Source organism: Rattus norvegicus, chromosome 6, assembly GCF_021556685.1.
Source record: "Rattus norvegicus strain SHRSP/BbbUtx chromosome 6, alternate assembly SHRSP_T2T, whole genome shotgun sequence".
Lineage (NCBI taxonomy): Eukaryota > Metazoa > Chordata > Mammalia > Rodentia > Muridae > Rattus > Rattus norvegicus.
Genome location: NC_141539.1, coordinates 138,798,579 through 138,821,529, shown reverse-complemented (window position 1 = coordinate 138,821,529; position 22,951 = coordinate 138,798,579). Strand labels below are relative to the sequence as shown.

At 46.5% G+C, this 22,951-nt stretch overlaps 1 long non-coding RNA gene and 3 gene segments (V, D, J or C); 3 read left to right on the top strand and 1 right to left on the bottom strand.

Moving 5' to 3' along the window:
- Positions 1-1,619, top strand: part of LOC148005512 (immunoglobulin heavy constant mu-like) — a 179,715-nt gene extending 178,096 nt beyond the window's left edge. Inside the window, 3 exon segments of the C gene segment in view lie at positions 55-393; positions 674-991; positions 1,098-1,619. Of these exon segments, the coding sequence occupies positions 55-393; positions 674-991; positions 1,098-1,492 (1,052 nt within the window).
- Positions 1-22,951, top strand: part of LOC134479197 (Ig gamma-2A chain C region-like) — a 398,327-nt gene that overhangs the window by 8,763 nt on the left and 366,613 nt on the right.
- LOC148005510 (Ig gamma-2C chain C region-like) overlaps positions 1-22,951 on the top strand; it is a 390,070-nt gene that overhangs the window by 340,423 nt on the left and 26,696 nt on the right.
- On the bottom strand, positions 3,266-6,116 carry LOC148005511 (uncharacterized). Its single transcript, XR_015623435.1, has 2 exons — positions 5,236-6,116; positions 3,266-4,740 (listed from the first exon to the last, which is right to left on the bottom strand). It is a non-coding gene; the product is annotated as an uncharacterized LOC148005511 (long non-coding RNA).

Sequence of the window (22,951 nt, the reverse complement as noted above, 5' to 3'; positions counted from 1 at the left end):
CAGTGGAGTGGGTCTTAAGCCAGCCTGAGCTCACACCTCAACCTTTCATTCCAGCTGTCGTTGAGATGAACCCCAATGTGAGTGTGTTCATTCCACCACGTGATGCCTTCTCTGGCCCTGCACCCCGCAAGTCCAGACTCATCTGCGAGGCCACCAACTTCAGTCCCAAACAGATCACAGTATCCTGGCTACAGGATGGGAAGCCTGTGAAATCTGGCTTCACCACAGAGCCAGTGACTGTCGAGGCCAAAGGATCCAGACCCCAAACCTACAAGGTCATAAGCACACTGACCATCACTGAAAGCGACTGGCTGAACCTGAATGTGTTCACCTGCCGCGTGGATCACAGGGGTCTCACCTTCTGGAAGAACGTGTCCTCCACATGCGCTGCCAGTGAGTAGCCTGTGCTAAGCCCAATGCCTAGCCCTCCCACATTAGAGCAGTCCTCCTACGGTTGTGGCCAATGCCACCCAGACATGGTCATTTGCTTCTTGAGCCTTGGCTTCCAACAGTGGCCAAGGCCAAGGATGAGCAGTAGGCAGCAGGGGGATGAGAGTCAGATGGAGGGAATCAGCATCTTCCCTTAAGCAGATTTGGAAGATGGAGACTGAGCTTTTATCCAACTTCACAACTAGACACATCACAACCTAACACAGTGTTCTCTTGACTGCAGGTCCATCTACAGACATCCTAGCCTTCCCCATCCCCCCCTCCTTTGCTGACATCTTCCTCACCAAGTCTGCTAAGCTGTCCTGTCTGGTCACAAACCTGGCAACCTATGACACCCTGAATATCTCCTGGTCTTCCAAAAGTGGTGAACCACTGGAGACCAACACTAAAATCATGGAAAGTCACCCCAATGGCACCTTCAGTGCTGTGGGTGTGGCTAGTGTTTGTATGGAAGACTGGGATAACAGGAAGGAATTTGTATGCACTGTGACTCACAGGGACCTGCCTTCACCACAGAAAAAATTCATCTCAAAACCCAATGGTAGGTATCCCCCTTTCCTTCCCCTCCAATTCCAGAGCATACCCTGTACCTCACAGGGAGGGCAGGTCCCCTTCTACCCTATCCTCACTATTATCTTTGCTTACAGAGGTGGCCAAACATCCACCTGCTGTGTACCTGCTGCCGCCAGCCCGTGAACAACTGATCCTGAGGGAGTCGGCCACAGTCACCTGCCTGGTGAAGGGTTTCTCTCCTGCAGACATCTTTGTACAGTGGCTTCAGAGAGGGCAACCCTTGTCCTCAGACAAGTATGTGACCAGTGCCCCAATGCCAGAGCCTGGGGCTCCAGGCCTGTACTTCACCCACAGCATCCTGACTGTGACAGAGGAGGAATGGAACTCCGGAGAGACCTACACCTGTGTTGTAGGCCACGAGGCCCTGCCACACATGGTGACCGAGAGGACCGTGGACAAGTCCACTGGTAAACCCACACTGTACAATGTATCGCTGATCATGTCTGACACAGGTGGCACCTGCTATTGACCATGCTAGCGCTCAACCAGGCAGGCCCTGGGGGTCGAGTTGCTCTGTGTATGCAAACTAACCATGTCAGAGTGAGATGTTGCATTTTATAAAAATTAGAAATAAAAAAAAATCCATTCAAATGTCACTGGTTTTGATTGTCCGATGCTCATGCCTGCTGGGGCAATTGTTGTGTTATGCTTGTCCTGCACACACCCTGTATACTTGCCTCCACCTTGGCCCTTCCTCTACCTTGCCAGTTACATCCTTGTGTGTGAACTCAGAAAGGCTTACAACAGAGTGTGAGCATGCCATTCCTCCAGCTACTTCTAGATATGGCTGAAAGCTTGCCTACCCTGGTGCAGGCAGCATTCAGGCACATCCACAGACACACAGAGACAGACATGCATTTATACATAGATCTAGAGATGAACATGTATAGATACATGCACGAATATGTATTCATAGACACACAGATAGAGGTTCCGCATGCGTGCATGGACAAATACAAACACCTTCAGAGACAAATATGCACAGACACACAACCACACACGGAAACAGGCACAAACACACATGATCATGTGTGCACCAAAACAGAATATAGGCAAATATAGACAAGTGAACTACATAGACATGAAGACATGCATACACAGACATGTAAAGAAACATCTTGAAATGTGTACACTAACATGTGGACAGACATGGCACACAGTTACACCTGGTCTCTGACCAGGACCATAATCTCCAGGGTTCAGGGCTCAGAGAGTCCATACTAGGCTGGGTGGCACTGATACTCCTCAGGGTCCCACTCTATGATTAGGGGAAATAGCCCGAGGAGCAAAATGTGCATTTTTGGCTCAACACCATGGGGCAGAAGATACCCCACTAACCACCCATGACAGAAAATTAGCCTTGGTTGTGTCTCCATTAATAGAATACCTCAGGAGATCAATGAGAGAGCGCTTGACCCACTCACTTCCCAGTCCAGATGCAGAAGACACAATGCAATTGTCCAAAAGAATTGTACACACACACACACACACACACACACACACACACACACACCAACAAAGGAACCTCTATAAGGAGTCACCACCCAATAACATTGCCTCTTTGGATTCACATCCTGGACATTCTTCATATTCATATCCATTTGGGACCTGGGCTTTAGAAATCCCCAAGGGCTCATCTTTACAGAGGTCAGAGATCCCAATAAATGCCCTGGTCCCACAGCCTCTCTATCTCTTGGTACCAAGACCCAACACTGCTGGCAGGGGTAGAACAATCAACACACAGGAACTCTGATCAAAGAGAGGCATGAGATGCCTGGGTCCTTCAGGAAGTAAGGAGGGATAACCTCTGATATGCCTACTCTTATTCCCAAAGCCCAGGAGAAGGGAAACCTGCTCTGAATTCTCAGTCTAACAGCCCCGATGGTGCCACCTGCTCAGAGAAAGTCCAAAGAACACAAAAATCATTATGCCACATTTCCTGAGTCTGCCTTTACCCATGTCCGTATGTTGCATCTGCCTTGCTTGCTCTGCTGCCCCAGAGTTCCTGGGACAAGGCCCCAAGTTAGTGCCTCCTCCAGTTTGACCTGTGCTTTGTCTCTGTCTAGCTTGAGCTATTAGGGGGGCCAGTCAATACTCGCTAAGATTCTCCAGAACCAGCAGAACACCCCCAATCCTGAGGCAAATGTTCAATCACCCCAAGGCTTGGCTTGACCCTCCCTCTGTGTGTCCCTTCACAGAGGGGGAGGTGAATGCTGAGGAGGAAGGCTTTGAGAACCTATGGACCACCGCCTCTACCTTCATCGTCCTCTTCCTCTTGAGCCTCTTCTACAGCACCACTGTCACCCTGTTCAAGGTAGTGTGTGTGGTGGGGCTGAGGACACAGGGCAGAGACAGGGAGTCACCACTCCTCACTGCCCCTACCTCTACTCTGTAAAAGGGAACAGCAATTCACACTGTCTCTGTCACCTGCAGGTGAAATGACTCTCAGCATGGAAGGACATCAGAGACCAAGAGACCCTCCCACAGGGACACTACCTCTGGGCCTGGGGTTCCTGCCTGTATGACTAGTAAACTTATTCCCACATCTTTCCTGTGTTGCCCTCCAGCTTTGATCTCTGAGACGGGCTTCTTTCTAGACTGGCCAAAGACTTTGTCCACTTGTGCAACCTGGAACAATGTCTGGAACCACAGACAGCTGTGCTGTATACAAATGTCACTTTGAAATAAATACTTCACCTTGCGAACCCACTCTATTGTGAAGGAATTTGTTCTTGTTTTCAAACTTTTCCTGTGGTGTTGACATCCCAAAGACTCTCTAAATAGAGCCTGGGAACTTGAAGTGAACAGTCTGATGGGGCTTAAGAGTGAAAGAGGGAAAGGAGGTGTGGAAGAAGAGAGAGAGAGAGAGAGAGAGAGAGAGAGAGAGAGAGAGAGAGAGAGAGAGAGAGAGAGAAACCACCCTGACAGCAAAGTATAGCACAGGCAGCCAATGGGTAGCAGTCTGGTTTATCCACCCTGATAGAAGAAAGTAGGGCAGAGAAAACTCCAGGCCTGATCTCACAAAAGCAACCGAATCTGAAAAGTAGCCTCTAGCCTGGGGTGTCTGCTCCATCCCTCAGCCCACCCACTTGGGCTGGCGTTGCTTCCAGCTAGTGCAATACTTTGGTGTTAGCCAAACCTTTGTGGTATGTGGGGTGTGCCTTGGGAGAGTTGGCTGAGATCTCTAGGATGTTTGTATCCCTTCTGCAACATGACAAGCCCTAGGGGTTAGCCCATAACTTGAGGACTCAAACCCTCTGTCTATAACAACTGCTGTGGTCACTGGAGAAGGACAGCTAAAGGCCTGCTCACACAGCAGGAAAGGAAAGGGAGGTAGGTCATGTACTTCAGCTCAGAGGAGGAAGCACAGCAGATACAAGGTGAGGGCAGTGCTAGGGGTTCTGCTGTTCACCGTGTGGATGGCTGGAGGAACCTCACAGAGGTGGGACTAGCTGGTTACATTGAGAGCAGGACCTGGGAGCAGGGCATAAGAAAGAATATCAGACAGTGGGAGGGAACTGTGTAGATGCCAGGGTCCTAAAGAGAGTCTTTAAATAAGCATGTATGGTAGCACCTTGGTGATGGCCCCTTTCTGAGTTGGGTTTCTAGTGGGTAGCTGCAGGAGAGCAACAAGCATCTATTGAGAAAACACTGTAAAGACGATAGGGCCCACCACCAAATTCCAGATATATTTTAGGCATTCACCTCAATACCCTACTTTCCATACCAGCATCTGTTTTAGTTTCCCTGGGCTGCGGGTGCAAAGTGCCACATGTGGCAGTTTGAGCAACAGAACTCTGTTCTTTCCCAGTTCTAAAGGCCAGGATTCTGGGCTACAGCAGGCTGGTTCCTCTGTGCGGCAGGGAGAATGTGTCACAGACTTCCAGCTCTGAAGCCATAGCATTTGACTAATACTTGTCTCCTGGCACCAACACCCCAGTTACTGTTTCAAATGCATAGCCCGTCCCCATGTGTGTTTCCTTTGTACTTACTGCCACGTTTCACGAACCCAGTTCTGCTGGGTTTGATGCCCACCCTCATTCAGCACAAGTTCATCTCAGGCAGATTCCACCCACTACGACCTCAGAGCTAGAAGTCTATGACACGTTCTCCCTGCTGCACAGAGGACACTAGCCTGCTGTAGCCCAGACTCCTGGCCTCTAGAACTGTGAAAGAACAGAGTTCTGTTACTCAAACTGCCACGTGTGGCACTTTGCCCCAGCAGCCCAAGAGAGCTACATAGATGTTAGTATATGACGTAAGGTGCAGAGGTGACTCTGGAATTGGGCGATGAACCCTGATATCCCCACATGGATGTTGGTATTCTGTGCTTAAAACTTCAGCAAGCAAGTCTGTGAGGGGTCACAGGTCTACACCTATGTGTACTTTGCTTGTTTCTGGAATTCTATAAAGTGGGACACTGAAAATATCTGACATCCCAGAACGTGAGAAGGAAGAGCAGAGCAGACAGAACCAGAGCACAGCTTGAGGAAAGAAGTCAGGCTGCTCTGCTCAGGTGCTCCAAGTTGCTCAAGGGGCTATGAGAATATAGAAGGCTGTCTGTTACTGTCAAAGTCACAGAATTATATCCATAAAGGAGGTGGGGGAGATCATTGGTGCTTAGAAGAGTAGGAGGTAGGTCTCTTCCCAAGAAGCCTGAAGGAGTTTCAGGAAAAGATGGTGGTGACAGAGAGACAGGCTCCCGAGATTGGTCATGGGGCTTCAAAGCCCTTCTCCCTGTCTGCCTGGTACTGAGTCATTTTTATGAGTCTGGCAAGAAAACTGATACTGTCCAGACCTCACCTTTGTCCCTGGTTCCATGTCCTCAGAATTTCACTATCTGTCTTGCAGCTCCTGAAAAGGAACCTGACTTGTTCCTCTCCTCAGAGTGCAAAGCCCCAAATCAAAATGAACATGTGAACGTGAGCTGTATGGCAATTGGAGTGCAACCATTGACTCTGGCCTGGGAGCCAACGCTTCCAAGTACTGTCTTCTCTGGTAAAAACAAAGACGAATATATAACGATCCTTCAGGTCTCTGTGCCGGCCCCAAATCTGAGCCCCAACCTCACTTGCACCATAACAAACACATCCAAAAAGAAAAGCAAGACATTCAAGTTGCCTGGTGAGTATCCCTGAACCAAGCAGAAGGGCCTTGGGGGGTTTCCCATACCCACATTCAGCTAATCCCCATAGATTGACTGAAGCAAGACCACCCTACACCTTTGATCCCTCCCTTCCTTATTCTTCTTCCATTCATTCCCTTCCTTTCCTTGGCTGCCTCTTCAATCTAACATTTGCATCCACACCTCAGAAACCCTGTACTAACTGTAAAAGGAGGCAGCTGGGTGAGTGAAGGCACTAGCTCTGCTTTGTCCTTCCACACCAGAACCATTCCATCCTGTGGTCCTCTTCTCTCACTGCTTTCCATCCCCCTGGGCTCCTCAGAATACTCTGCTCTCATCATCACCTTTTGTCCATCTTCTTTGACTCCAGAGACAAGGAATTCTCAGTCCTCCAAGAAAGCCAATCCAACTCCCCAAGCAAAGAATCACTACATAGAAGCCACCAAGCCTACTGCCACCAAAAACATAGTAGGTAAGAAGTCCAGTGTATCTTACACCAACTCATTTGTTCAACGTTACTCCTCCTCCTCCTCCTCCTCCTCCTCCTCCCCCTGGAAACCCTCCATGACTATTTCTCTGAGCTGTCAATGTACATCCTAGGTAGAAAGGGTTACTAATATGCCTTCTGCAAGCCAGGCCCTATCCAAGCACCAACGAATTCCACCATATGAACCTGTGAAGTCGTCATCCCTTTTTAAGCTAATGCTAAACAGAGGAAGGACAAGTACAAAGACCTTCCTGGCACATAGGACCTGAGTTCTGTATATCTGAACCAGACTGTGAGATCCTCCTGGATTCTGCAGGCATATGACCAGACAGACAATAGGACATCTTTGAGATGCATAAGAATCTCATTAAAGGGCTAAGGACTATCACACCTAGACTCAAGGGCTTATCCTACCAACCAACCAGAGTTTCCAGGGACGAAGCCACTACCCAAAGACTATACATGGACTGACCCTGGGCTCCAACTGCATATGTAGCAATGAGTAGCCTAGTAAGAGCACCAGTGGAAAGGAAAGTCCTTGGTCCTGCCAAGACTGAACCCCCAGTGAATGTAATTGTTGGAGGGAGGGCGTTAATGGGGGGAGGATGGGAAGGGGAACACTCATATAGAAGGGGAGGGAGAGGAGAGGGAGATGTTGGTCTGGAAACCAGGAAAGGGAATAACAATTGAAATGTAAATAAGAAATACCCAAATTAATAAAAATGGAGGAAAAAAAGTCTCCACACCTCTAGGAATGGCCATAACACATGTGTCCCATAAACACAAGAGAAGGAAGAACCCCTATTTCATCTCAAGCCACTGATTCACTGGTAACAAACACACACACACACACACACACACACACACACACACACACACACACTAGCTAGCTAGCTAGATTGGAAGATAGAAAGCCTAGGATTTGCCTCGCCTTCAGAATATAGGATAGAAGACTTAGAGAATAGACGGGGCACCAAAGAAACCTGCACTAACAAAAAGCCACACAGAAACAAAACATGGGTCTGCTCAGGAGGCACTGAGCATGCCTATGAGCTAGGCAGTGACCAGGAGAAGCAATGTCTCCAGCATAGGCCTCTCCTCACCAAGTCCTTGGACCCCAAGCAAGGCAGCCTCATTTTCTAGATGAAACCTATTCCCACCCCACCCCAAGGCTGTCCAATGCCCCTGCCTAACCATATGTCCTTTCCCTAACAGTGTCCAAGCCATAACTATAGTCAGATAAGAAAGGGAATTTCTTCTGTCCTTTCACACATCTCTAGATACCCCCAGCCCAAGCATGACAAGATAAGCCTCTTACCATTTCTCCCTGCAGGGGCTATGGCACCCAGCAACCTCAATGTGAACATCCTGACCACATTCACCCACCACGAAATGTCATCTTGGCTCATGTGTGAAGTATCCGGCTTCTACCCCGAAGATATCCACCTCTGGTGGCTGAGTGCCCAAACTAAAATGGACCCGATAAACTTTGTCACTGCACAACCCGTCCGCCAGTCTGGGGACAAATTCCAGATCTGGAGTGTCCTGAGACTGCCAGTAGCTCTGAGCCCTTCACTTGACACCTACACATGCGTGGTGGAACATGAGGCCTCACAGACCAAGCTTAATGCCAGCAAGAGCCTGGAAATCAGTGGTAAGTCACAGCTGGGTAAGAGAGTCAAGCAAGCAGAGCCCTGGGTACACGTGATAGACAAATACTCCTGTTTGGGGAGGAGAGGTCTGTATTGTCTAGATGAGAGGAACACTGTGCTTGTCTGTTTCAGTTTAGAAGACAGAACTGCATAACACTTTCTACAACACTTTCTAACCCTTTCTACAACTTTTACTTTTTTTCAGTCCTCTCCTCTATGGTGTTTAAAGAACCCTGAAGGAAGTATATATAGGTGTTTATTCATATTCTAGGGCTGGTATTCAACAGAAACAGTCACTTATTGTCAGAAGCTTGACCAAGTGTGAATTTTCCCCCAATAACCATTTCTGCACACTGTGAGATGGAGCTTCCCTTCATAAGTAAAGGCAAAAGCTGTGGACATACATGCAAATGCCTGCAGTTCAATTGTACAAGTCCGTGAGATCCATTTAACAAACAATAGCAGTTATTTCTCTACTGGAGCCTATGAACTCCCCAGCTATAAGTTTTTCCCTACTGCAGAGCAGAGCTTAAATTCAATAGGAAAGATGTTGGTTGTACCAATAACTGCTGTACCACTGTTTCACCAGTAAGCACATCTTATATAACAAGATGATTAATGTAGCACTCAAAGTCCATGCTCATGAGAGAATGTTGGCAATAGCCTATAAAACATCTCCCAGCACTGCAAAAAAAAGGCAGCAGGAAGGCAGCTTCCACCTCAGTCCTAGCCCTTGTTCTCTATGTCTTACAGCCAAAGTTTGTGAAGTCTCCAGCAGTAGAAATTTACCATCTACTTCTGGTGTGTAAGTAAAATCAATAGTGATAACTTTTGCAGCTTGTGGCTCCTTGGGGGCCTCCCTGAACAATAACTCATGCAGAAGTAGCCCATATCTGCCACTGAGGCTTCCATTAAACAAACTTTGAATTGAGGGAGTGTCTTTTCCCACCTTCACATGGTGCTTCCTGTGTTTTAACTCTTAATGAGTCACTGAGGGGTTTTTCTATCAACCCAGCCACTATAAGGCTGTAAGGCAGGTGGAAGCATCATTGGCTCCAGCTGTCCTCAATTACACTCTTCCTATCAATGCTTGTGAAATGACTGCCTCCTTTAATGTCGATTTTCAATGAGAGCCTATGTATAACACTGGGTTGGGTGAAACCCTTAATGTCAGCTTTTCCCACTGGTTGCTTACATAGAACTGCTTGGGAGAGGCCTGTGGAAATATCCACACAGGTGAGGGCACATTCACATTCCTCACTGAGACGCTTAGGCCTTCATGAAGTCTGCCAGACATATGGGACAGGTAGACTTGTGTACTTGCCCATCATGCATCCATGCGTTGATGTCATAAGCAAGAACAGACCTCACCTGTTCATGAAGCGGGCAGAATCAGAATATATCACGAGAATGCCAGAGGCTCTCATTACTTTCCAGCCTTCAAAGATTCACAGCAGAATTTGATTTTCTGTCAGCCTTTTTCTCTAGAAACTTTGACTTAACACAAATCTTGTCACTTTTTTTTGGGTAACCTGTATAATGCCCACTGTCTTCTCTTTCATCCTTTTTAAAAATATCATCCCAAATGTCTCACCACCTCACATACACTACCTACACATTTTTCTAAATAATCATTCAAGTCGATCAGAGTCTCAGCTACTCATAAAGATCACACCCTATAATGGAGCCCAACAAAGCCACTAACGTTTGTGTTAGTCCTGTTCAGGCAGGACTCCCCAGCAGAAGCAGCACTACCCACTTCAGTGGGCACTGAATGCCACTTCTCACATGTTTGGATTTTTTTGATAAGACTTTAAATTATCTTTCAGTCATATCTGATGTTCATGGGTCCCTCAGCCAGTAATAACTGAATATCTCTGCTGTGAAGGTGTTTGTCTGTTTGTGTTGTTTGTGTGCCAGGAAAAGCTGTTTAGCACAGGTCTAATTGGTATTCTCCTTCCCTTGTGGTGCGGCTATTTCCTTTGAGTTAAAACATTCTCTCTTGGGTCATGGGGTGAAGGAGGAGCTAGATTTTGATGGAATGATTTCCCATGTATTTCCTTAGATAAATGAAGCCTTTGTCTCAAGGAAGGATGGATGGTTCTACATCTGATTCTCTACTCCATGCTGCTGATTCTAGACTCTTCCATGTCCGGTGTCTCCGGGCTATAAAGGAATCTGACCTGTTTCTCCCTCTTTGCTTCCTTATTGTCTTCATCGGTTCCAAGTTTTCAAATCACAGGATCGGCTCTTTAGTACAAATCTGATCTGTCCTGTCTTTTCCTTTATCCCCTGCCTGCTCTGAGAGACAACAGCATCTCCATCATAATCTCTCTTTTTCCTTCAGAATCAGAGACCACTGTAGAAGGCAGCATCTGTGCATCTTTTTTCCATTGTACTCCTGCGTTATATGAGCGAGATTTTCTAGGCAGACAGCTGAGCCTTGGCGTGCCACAGCTGGCTTGCTACGCCATCCTACATGTATTACTTTCTAGGACTGCAGTATCATCTCTAATCTGAAATCCATTTGAATGAAACCATATGTTGGAGGTCCAATTCAAGGAGGCTTGCCACCTCATACCATGTAAAAGAAGATGGTCAGCCAAGGGCTGCTCCAAAAATCCCCCACTCTCAGATAGCTCAGACTTGGCAGCAGAAGTTCCTATCACCCCCTAGCAGGGAGTAAACAGCAACTACTACAACTAGAAGCAAACCATCTCATACCATAAACGATGCTAGCTTCTCTGATACCTTAGGCCTAAGTCCAGGAGTTGTCTGCCTCATTTCTTTCTCTCTTCTGCTGGAGAGCCTTCAGGACCAAGGGCCGCTATAAATTTGACATAAACTTGGGATTGAAAAGTGTCAGACAGGCTCCACCTGAGGGGCCCTAAGTATGAGTGTGGTGGGGATGGAGCCAGCTGTGGCGGGCAACCTCAGACATCATCATATCCTGTAAAGATGTGTGCCCCAGCATCTCAATTTTAGGTAAGTCCTGTCCTCAGCATGGCCTTCAGCGCCTAGGCCCAAATCAGGCACACTTCCCCACTTAGACTCCGAAATACCACAGTATGTCCACAACCTCCACCCACACAAAATGGAGGGAGGAACATAGAGGGCCTGCAGCAATCACATGAGGCTGTACCTGGCCCAGCCAAGCTGCCAGTATACCAGCCTTGGCTCCAGGCTTTGAAAGCTTGGTCTGTTGTCTATGCCTCAGGATCCTCAGGCCTCCAGCAGTGAGAGAGTCATCCAGAGGTCATGCCTGTTTCCAGCTGCAGTGTACTGACTAAGAACAGAGGCTACAGCTCCACTGATTATCATGGTGGACCTCCTACCCGGTAGGGAAGGCTAGAACTGCTCCCCTCAAGTGGTGCCTCACTAGTGCTGAAAGGAGCCTGGCCTACATTTGCCCAAAATTGACCTTTCCTTTTCCCCGTGGCATTGCTTCCTCGAAGGACACTAAGGGTTTCTCTTACTTGACTCCCTCAGGATCTCCCTACAGATTTTCTCAGGTCACTCCTCAGAGCTGGAGTCAGACCAGCATTGGTACCCTCTGCCCACACTCACGCAGCACACTTTGGAAGCCTGGACATGCTCTGTAATCATCCTCACTAGATTGTTCCCACCTGCCTCTCTATCTCCTCTCCCACTTCCCTTTGTCCTGCCTGTTGGTCTGACCCTACTCTGTGTCTCACATGTCACAAGGTAGATACATCTGCCTGAGTTCCACACGACACTTCTCCATCACCCCAACTCCAGAGAGCAATAATGTCCTGAGTTCTGTCCACTAACACCTCCTGACTTGTATCTATGAAACCACTTCTGCCCCTCCCACCCATTCATCACCCTGTTGCCAAAGCACTCTCTGTTTCTCTGCGAAACACATCCTGTTTCTACGTACATGTGGAAGAACATTTGATTAGCCATGTAGGCTGTGGTGAAAGGAAAATACCAAGTAAACTTTTAACATCATCATTTTATTCAAAACTACTAGAGAGAGGAGGGCTGAGCAAAGCCCAGGGAGACTAAATTCCCAGGCAAGAGGAGATGACTACTTTATCCCATCCTAGGCACAGATAGGCAGTAGGACATCTATAATCACCAAGAATTCAGCCAAATTTTTAATAAACACCTTAGCTGCCAAGAAGGATGAGAACACAGGAGAGTCCCAAATTCTGAGCCAATCACCATTCACCTAACCTCCCGTGTAGGACATGCAAGGAACACCTGGAAGTGTGGTGTGTTAGCAGAATCGCCATCTTGCACCAGCTCCAAGGCCTGCTGAATCTAAGGATTACGCCAAAGCACCTAGAGCCAGAAGTCAACTATGATACCCCAGCTCCAGGGCAGTTCAGTCCCCAGTTCCGAAGAACAGGCATTTCACCCCAGACTCTATAATCCATGTATATACAGTGCCTGGCATGTAATCAATTAATTACATGATATGAAATGATTGATAACCAAGACAAAAACAGTACATGGATTTAGACCTGAGGTATAGGAAATGTTGGGAAAGCATGCAGAGGTTCCCTTACTATAAGAGTCCCAGAACTTTGCAGAGTATGAGCAGATCCCAAACTCCCCCACTGGCAAGCCTTCTCAAAGCTGCTTCTCCTACTAGAGAACCCTTTCTCCCAGCCACCTGCCACTATTTATCACTTATCTGAGTTTTTCCCATGATTCTAGGATGCTACCACCTCCTGCCTGAGTCCGACGGCCCTCCCAGGAGACCTGATGGTCCTGCCTTTCCCTGAGACCTTTCTGTGTCTGCTTAGCTTATTTGCCTCTGTGTTAAGTTGCTTCATAAAAGCAAAAACCATTGCCTTTCCACTTCTCATTATGTTGTAGAAAAGCACTTCTGTAAATTACAGTAAGAAGTGAACAATAATAAATGAAACAAACAAACATGAACCTCTCTTATCTCTGTGGGACCTGGCCAAAGGCCCCCTGTGGATGCCTGAACCATTAATGCTGCCATGCCATGTGTTACTTCAGCCATCAACCTGTGGCCAAGGTAGAGCCGGATTGACAAACAGACAGCCATGTAGACAACTTGAAGCCTAGACAAAGGCTGACATTCCAGGCAAAGCGAGAGCCTATCACACTGTTCCAAAGTGTGTGATTTAAAACCAGCGTGTTTCTTGTTTAAAATATGCTCAAAAGTTATAAAATATCAGCCAGAACTAGTAATAAGGCTTAAATCATAGGTAATTGAAACTGGAAACTATGGGTAAAGGAGACTGCCAAGTGTTTCTTATTATGCTTAGAGTCAATGGTCTATAATGCACACCTGATTTCAGTATTTAGTACTTCGATATGGTGAAATGCCTTTAGGTCAGCCCATCCACATATTTCACAGTGACTCCCACTGAGCATATGTATGATTTCAAATAGCACTTGTGGAATAGACACCCAGGCAGCCCTGTGACCCATGGCATTTTCCTTTATTCTTCCCAGCTGCCTTGAACTTCCATGCCTTGAGTTGTGTTTTCTATGGAAATGCAGTTTCCCTAGGTCTGTACATCAGCCACCACCCTTTCTGACCTCAGACCACACTTCCGTCTCCAGCTGAGATTTTCATATGTGTGTTTAGTTATGACATAACCATCTTTAACATCTAGTCCCTCCTATGACTTTTCAGATTATGTTACCATGGCTACGATGCTTTACAATCTCTCCCTCCATTTGCAAGGGCTCAGGGCTCTTTCTGACTCTGGAGTAGTACTCTTTCCCACTGTGTAGATCATGAACACTGTCTTTTCTTAAAATGTTGCTCACCCTTCTCTGCCTTTTTCATGATACATCTTTCTGAGAAAGCCTACCTGGTCTAGCTGCTCTTTCTAGGTCTTCTTAAGTAGTAACCCATCTCCTATGCCATCCAGGTGGCATTGGCCTAACGTCATATCAGGTTTGGGTTCAGGTCTGCTAATCCCATTCAGATCAATTTGTGTGTGAGATTTCAGAACCCAGAAGGCTGGAGCAGGGGTTGGGGGTAGGGTTCTGTGTGGCAAAGTGGTTAGTAGGCACTTGAGATGGGAAGTGGTAAGTACTATTGGGAGGAGGGCACATGATTAAAATGTTGCTGCTAGACAGGAAAGCTGTATCTTCAGGTTCAGTAGACAGGAGGCCAAGTTAATAAGGAATGGTCCTTCTGTAGGATGGAGACCTTCTCATGAGCACTAGTTCTTCCCCAGGCATGGTGGACACCATCCCAAACTCATGCATCAGGGATGAGCAAACCGACAGCTACGTGGACCTAGAGGAGGAGAACGGCCTGTGGCCCACACTGTGCACCTTCGTGGCCCTCTTTCTACTCACACTGCTCTACAGTGGCTTTGTCACCTTCATCAAGGTGGGCCTCCTACCATTTCCTTCTGAATCCTTCCTGGGCACAAGTAAGGTGCCATCAAGGGCCATTCTGAAACCCATCATCACTTCTGGAATGGCTAGGAGATACACCAATAATTGGGGGGCTGAGGAGTGCACCAGCAATCAGGGGGCTGAGGGGTGCACCAGTAATCAGGGGGGCTGAGGGGTGTCCCAGTAATTGGTAGACCATGGTCACTGTCCAGCTTCTGGGCCCTATGTAGCTCCAGGAACTTGTCCTGTTTCTCAGACAACAGCCTCTGTATGACCTCAGGGCTCTCTGGCAGGTGAAGTAGATCAGGACAACAGAATCCTGCAACTACAAAGAAAAGTGCTTTCCCTCAACATGAAGCCCACAGAGAGGATGCCTTCTATGCAGAGAGAAGCTCCAAGCCCTCCTCTCAGTCCTCGCTCTCCACCCAGCCTCCCAGACTCAAAATGCCTGTCATCCTCGGCTATAGGCAAAGAAGGTGTCCTGCTGACCCAGTCCTACTCATCCCTGTTCCCTGTCTCCCTCCAAGTCCCCATCATCCCATAAGCTTGCTGTGGTTCACCCCACCTGCCTCCTGTTTGTTTGTTTGTTTGTTTGTTTGTTTGTTTGTTTGTTTGTTTGTTTCTGTGGTTTAAATAAACTCAAAGTGCATGCAATCTGAGGCAAACAGTGGAGAGGCCACTAGGGAGGAGTATCAGGGTCACACTGAAGAAAACTGTTCAGTGAACTAGGATACTCTCCTCCCACCTTAAACTCACAGTTGACTTCTCACATACACATAAGAATACACACACACACACACACACACACACACACACACACGCATGCATGCATGTGTTCACATCGCAGTCCCTCAAACAAAATGAACACACATGCATGATTACAGAAGCAGATGTACATGAGTGCATATGCATACCTACTCAGATGAACACAAATTTACACCAGGGCCTTAGGTGACAGCAATGGGGACTGTGGTCATTTCAATAAGAATAGACTCCATGGGTTCATATAGTGGAATGCTTAGTCACCAGGGAGTGGAACTCTTTGATAGGATTAGGAGGCATGTCCTTGTAGGAAATGTGTGTCACTGGAGCACAGGAAGGCTTTCAGGTTTCAAAAGCTCATGTCAGGACCAATGTCTGTTTGTCTCTCTGTGTCTCTGTGTTATCTCTTTAGAACTCTAGGTTATTTCTCCAGCACCATGTCCACTGGCATACCACCATGCTCCCCAACATGATAATGAACTAACCTCTGAAATTGTTAGCAAGCCCCAATTAAATGCTTTCTTTTATAAGAATTGTTGTGGCCATGGTGTCTCTTCACAGCAATGCAACAGTGACTAAGACAGGGAATATTCCACATGCAAATTCCTAGTTTGTTCTGACTCCTCGTCTTACTACCTATGTAAGACCCTGAATGCCTGTATTTCTACTTTCTCCATCACAAACATTAACAGTATACACATACCTAAACTGAGATGGGTTGATGAAATCAGATATGAAAGGAACTCAGAGAAGTCACAACTAGGCAACATGTGGTAAGTGGCACCCTCCTGTTGGCTGCTGTGGGTTGAGTGTGTCCCAAAATTCTTGCTGATATCCTTATGTCAATGTATCAGAAGGTAGGCCTTCCAGAAGGTAAGGAGATCACAAAGAGTCCTCATAGTTGGGATTAGTGTCCTTGTTAAACAAACCAGAAAGACCCTTTGCCCAGACACAGTGAAACAGGGCTGTCCATAGATGTGGAAAATGAGTCCTGTAGGATATGGAAACTGCTAGAACCTTTGTCTTAGACCTTCAGACTCACAATGATGATGAGTACATCTCTGTTATTTATGATTCACCTGGTGCAGGGTGTATTTTTATAGGCACCCAAGTAGACCAAGACATCAGCCAACATCCTTTGGTATGATAGTCAAAACGAGACCTAGGTTCATGACTTACATCAACAGATGGTAGCATAGGGTGATGGGAAGGATCTCAAGGTCAGCCCAATTATCTTACTCCCTTACTCTATCATCAACCAGTGTGGAGAGTAGAAGTGATTACACATTAGGAGACGCTTTCCTTTCACCATTTTGGCTATTCCTCTCACTATCTCCCTTGATGAACTTGAACCCTATTAGCAGCTGTACTCACAGCTCAGTGCACTTGGTCTCACATTCCACATATTGGCCTTGAGGTCAACTTTGTATTTCCTATTTAAGACATCCAAAGTGGAATGCCTGTATATACAAGTATATGCCTGTATATGCAAGTATATTGAGTCATGGCACTCAGAGGTATCATTGTCCTGGATCTTGAATTTATGAACCTGGGGGCCTAGTGTGGGCAAAAACAGATGAGATTGACTGAAGGGCCTAGAGATAAAAGTCACAGGTGGTCCTGAATGTGCTCACAAGAGTTCTCGTGACAGATTATGGAAGACATGATACCATAAGATGTGATACCAAAGTCAGAGGCTGTGCTGCTGGCTGTGAGAATGGACCAACAGGCCACAGAACATGAAATGTATCACCAGAGGTGAAAATGGAGGGAAATGAATCTGTCCCACCTAAGTGACACTTAAAACTGCCACGGTAAAGAACACCCTCACCTTCTGTCCATTGACTTATCCCATCCTTCTAGGTATCCAGGATCCTGCACAAACTCTGAGCACACCTCCTTCCCTTTCTAAATCTGCTTCTCTTTGCCCTCTCAGAAGATCCCACTTTCTTTCCTCAGTCTACCCAGATAGCTATCTTGCTCTCAGTCATGGAAGCAAGTCTTAATGAAGACCCAGGACATTGATTCTGACCCAGTGCTGGACCCTTGTATGAAAACTTGACACAAGCTAATATCATCTGAGAGGAATGAACCTTAATTTAAAAAAAAATGCTTCCATAAGATCGGGCTGAAAGCAAGCCTGTGGAGCATTTTCTTAATCACTTATTAATTTGAGAGTGCCCACCCTACTGTGGTGGTGGTCCTGAGTCCTATGAGAAAATAAACTGAGTAAGCCACAAGGAGCAAGGCAGTAAGCAGCATCCCAGTAGGGCCTCTGCATCAGTTTCTGCCTCCAGACTCCTACCCTACTTGAATTCCTGTCATGGCTTCCTTTGGTGATGGATCACAACTTGGGAAGTATGAGGCAAACAAATGCTTTCTTCCCCAACTTGGTCATGGTATTTTATCACAACAATGAAAACCCTAACCCTCTCATAACCTGCACCCAACCAACCCCAACTTTCCTACTCTTGCCTCTACCTGCTCTTGGGGTGCACATAGCACATACAGCCCTTGTTCTTCCCAAGTATACAAAACCCATGACGAGCATCATATAGGCCCACTTCTTTGAAGTCAACTGACTGCCCTAAGTGCAGCAGAACTCTTGCCCCACCTTCCCTGTGAGTATACTATGCTGACTCCAGACTTCAGCATGTAATTAACTCAAGGAAGGAACAACTGTGAGGCTCCTAGAATGCCCCCACGTTGAGATCATAGGCATATCTTCCTCATAGCCTCCCATCCCCACCATAGATCTCTTCTCTGCTTAATTCTCTAAGGAGATTCTTTTTCTCTCTCTCTCTGTGTGGTCCAGCAGTAACTATCACTTACCAAGCCACTCAGCAAGACTCCAGTGACCATGCTGCCATGGAAACCATAAACTTTAAGCCATTGTCCCTTAAACTCCTGATGTGTAGATGCCCCACAGGTCAACGTGGTACTTTCAAAGTGCCCATCTGTCATGGCAACTCACCACAAATTAAACCTACCAGAAATTAAATCCTGCAGGCCCAATGGCCTAGAGATCTAAGCAACTTTTAAACTGTAGGTCTTGCTTATTCTCTGAGGCTCCCATACTTTCAAAACCAGCATCCAAACTCTCTTTGCAATGTGACCTCTTTATTCCCTGGCATCATGTCTGACACTATCCTCTTTCTCACCTGTCCATTTGGTTTTCTACTCTGGTTCCATGACACAAAGAGCAAATTCAGGAGAGTCTGAAGGCTGTGTGAGGATGAATAAATGAGAGCATGAGTGAATCACTAGTGACCTTAAGGAGGTCTGTGAGCTACAAAAGGCATTGGCTTCACAGTCCCCCTGAAACTACCCATCCCAGCCTTCTAGAAAAAGCCATCTAGAACAATAACCGTCACCACTCCCATTGTCACCAAGTAATGGCTCCGAGGGTTTTTTTCTGGCTTTGTGTTTGCAGTAGAGCTGATCAATAATCCACTGAGTGTTGGAGAAAATATGGGATGCCAAAATCCAAGGCCCAAACCCTGTACCTCTCCTAGGAGTCTGAATTGTTTGGTTTATTGCAGCTTTTCTAAATCTAAAATTCATTCTGAAAACTACACCTTGATGTTCATGATCATTGTCAAGCATAACGAGCCAAAACTCACACAGCATGTAACCAGCCCTGCCATGAGAGCTCATAACCTGCACCCAGGACACGCCTCTCATGTTTCCCATGCCTCCCGTGCCTCTCCTCCACTTGTTTGGGGAATATCAGATTATCCTAGACCACTACACTACAGAAATCTACCCAGTGGAGCCACGTGACACACTTGTGGCCCCTGGACTACTGTCAACCCGTAGGTTGATACCATTCCTACAGACAAAGCCACAAGCTATAAATCAGTCCTATCACTCAGGCGGGAGTTCACAGCTCATTCCCACCAACAACCTCCTCACAGGCGCTTCTCAGCAGAAGCATCTGTTTCCAGCTCTGATAACAAACAGGACACACTCCTACCCACACTGAAACCAAAGCCTTCACCTGCCACCAGTCTGGGACTCAGCTGACCCCTCTCAGCTTGAGGACTGAGAGTCTAGTGCCTAGCAAAAGATACACTTCAGTGTGCAGTAAAAAGTATATACAGACCTGCAAGTCCCCAAATGTGGCTTTGCAGACCACAGCTGGGCCACCCTACTAATGCCCTGGCTGAATTTATTCTGGAGTGTACAATTCAAGTAGAATGGAGGATGAAAAAGCTCCAGTGAAATTAGTTTCTGTCCTTACCATAACTACAAAAAGTAAATTAAGTCTTGGAGAATCAACAAGACTAGCAGGAATTTAGGGAATATGTTTATTGTTTCTGGACGAATAAGCACTTTCTGAGAACACCAAAACATGATTTAATAAAGTAAGAGACATATTTAACCACAGATGAAAGTTATTCAGTTTACATATTGAACACAGCGCCCCTCCTCCGCCTCCTCCTAGTCCTCCTCACACAAAACGTCCTTCCTCCTAACACTCCTCCCTATTTACCCTGAGAAGAGGGAGGACTCCTGGGTATCAACTCACCATGGCACATCAAGTCATTGAAGGACTAGCTGCATTCTATACCACTGAGGCCAGACAAGGCAGTCCAAGTACAGGAACAGGATCCACAGAAAGGCAACAGAGTCTGGGACAGTGACCTACATGAAGAACAAATTGCACACCTGTTACAAATGAGGAGTGGTCTAGGTCCAGCCCTTGTATGCTCTTTGGTTGGTGGTTTCATCTCTGAAAGCTCCCCAGGTTTCAAGTTAGTTGACTCTGTTGGTCCCCTTATGGAGTTTCTATCCACTCCCCGAATCCTTCCCCCAACTCTTCCACAAGACTCCCCAAAATTCAGTCAAATGTTTGACTGGAAATCTCTGAATCAGTTCAAGTCAGTTACTAGGTGGAGCCTCTCAGAGGACAGTTATGCTATGTTCCTTTCTGCAAATCTACAGGATATCGTAACAGTGTCAGGGATTGGTTCTAGCCCATAGGATGGATCTCAATTTGGGCGAGTCATTGGTTGACCATTCCCTCAGTCTCTGCTCCATCTTTGTCCTTCCACATCTTATAGGCAGGACAAGTTTTGGGTGGAGGCTTTGTGGGTGGGATACTCTCTAAATCCCTCCACTGGGAGTCCTCCCAGTGTACAGAGATGACCATTTCAGGCTCCATATGTGCCATTGCTAGGAGTCTAAGCTAGATTCAACCCCATAGATTCCCTAAAGCCTCCCCATCCCCAGATCTCTGGAACACCCTAGAGATGCCGCTCCCCTGCAAACAACTTAATTCCCTTCTCTCTCCCCAGTTCTCTCGACACATGATCTAACCCCTGCCTGTTCCCTGGCCCATCCTCTCTCCTATACAGTTCACTCCCTCCATTCACCTCAGATAACTTTTACTTCCCATTCTGCATGAGATTTGAATATCCTCCCTTGGGACCTCCCCGTTATTTGACATCTTTGGGTCTGTTGAATGCAGCATGGTTGTCCTGTATTTTATGGCTAATATACAATTGTAGGCAAGTACACATCATGCATGCCCTTCTGGGGCTGGGTTACCTAACTCAGGATGATATTTTCTAGTCCCATTCATTTGCCTGAAAAAAATTCATGAAGTCCTTGTTTTTTTGTTTTGTTTTCTTTTAATTGAATTTTTTTATTTAGATTTCAAATGTTATTCCCTTTCCTGATTTCCCAGACATAAGCACCCTATCCCATCCTCCTCCCCTTTGTCTACAAGGATGTTCCTCTCCCCAACAACCCCCCCTTTCAGCCTTTCCAACATTCCACTATATTGGGGGTTCCAACTTTGGCAGAACCAAGGGCTTCTTCTTCCATTGGTGCCCAACAAGACCTTCCTCTGCTACACATATAGTTGGAGCTTCCTGCAATTTGTGAAGGAAGGAAATCACTCCTGGTAGGAGATGTTTAATGTTCAATGGTGATGGGAGTTTAATAACATATTCTATTTCTGACACTTTCTTCATCATTTACTATTTTTAATTGGATATTTTTATTTACATTTCAAATGTTATCCCCTTTCCTGCTTTCCCATCCATAAATCCCCTATCCCATCCACCTCCCCCTTCTTCTACAAGGGGAACGAAGCCCCCTTCCCGCCTACCTACCCTGACATTACCCTACACTGAAAAGTCCAGCCTTGGCAGGAACAAGGGCTTTTCTTCACATTGGTGCCCAACAAGGCCATCCTCTGCTACACATGTAGCTGGAGCCATGGGTCTGTCCATGTATAGTCTTTTGATAGTGGTTGAGTCCCTGGGAGCTCTGGTTAGTTGGCATTGTTATTCTTATGGGGTTGCAAGCCCCTTCAGCTCTTTCAATCCTTTCTCTAATAACTCCAACAAGGATCCTGTTCTCATTTCAATGCTTTGCTGCTAGTTGTCACCGATGTATTTGACATGTTCTGGCTGTACTTCTCAGGAGACTGCTGTATGAGGCTCCTGTCAGCATGCACTTCTTAGCTTCATCACTCTTATCTAGTTTTGCTGGCTGTATATAAATGGGCTGTATACCCAGGTGGGGCAGGCTCTGAATGGCCATTCCTTCACTCATTAACCCAAACTTTGACTCCATAGACATTCTTATGAATGTTTTAGGTTCCCCTCCTAATAATGACTGAAGCATTCACACTTTGGTTGTCCTTCATCTTGAGCTTCATTGGTCTGTGGATTGTTATCTTGAGTAATTGGAACTTTTGGGCTAATATCCACTTATCAGTGAGTGAATACCATGTGTGTTTTTCTGTGATTGGGTTACCTCACTCAGGATGATATTTTCTAGTCCCATTTGGCTATGAATTTCATGAAGTCATTGTTTTTGATAGGTGAATAGTACTCCATTGTGTAGATGTACCATATTATCTGTATCCATTCTACTGTTGAAGAGCATCTGGGTGGTTTCCAAATTCTTTTCTTTTTCTTTCGGAAAATACTTGGGTATTTCTTATTTACATTTCAATTGTTATTCCCTTTCCCGGTTTCCGGACCAAAATCCCCCTAACTCCTCCCCCACCCCTTCTCTATGAGTGTTCCCCTCCCCATCCTCCCCCCATTGCTGTCCTCCCCCCAACAATCACATTGAATTGGGGTTCAGTCTTGGCAGGACCAAAGGCTTCCCCTTCCACTGGTGCCCATGCTAGGCTATTCTTTGCAACCTATGCAGTGGGAGCACAAGGTCAGTCCGTGTATAGTCTTTGGGTAGTGGCTTAGTCCCTAGAAGCTCTGGTTGGTTGGCATTGTTGTTCATATGAGGTCTCAAGACCCTTCAAGCTCTTTCGGTCCTTTCTATGATTCCTTCAAAGGGGTCCCATTCTCAGTTCAGTGGTTTAATGACGGCATTCGCCTATGCATTTGTTGTATTCTGGCTGTGTCTCTCAGGAGAGATCTACATCCGGTTCCTGTCAGCCTGCACTTCATTGCTTGATCCATCTTATCTAGTTTGGTGTTTGTATATGTATGGACCACATGTGGGGCAGGTTCTGAATGGGGGTTGCTTCTACCTCAATTCTAAACTTTGCCTCCCTATTTG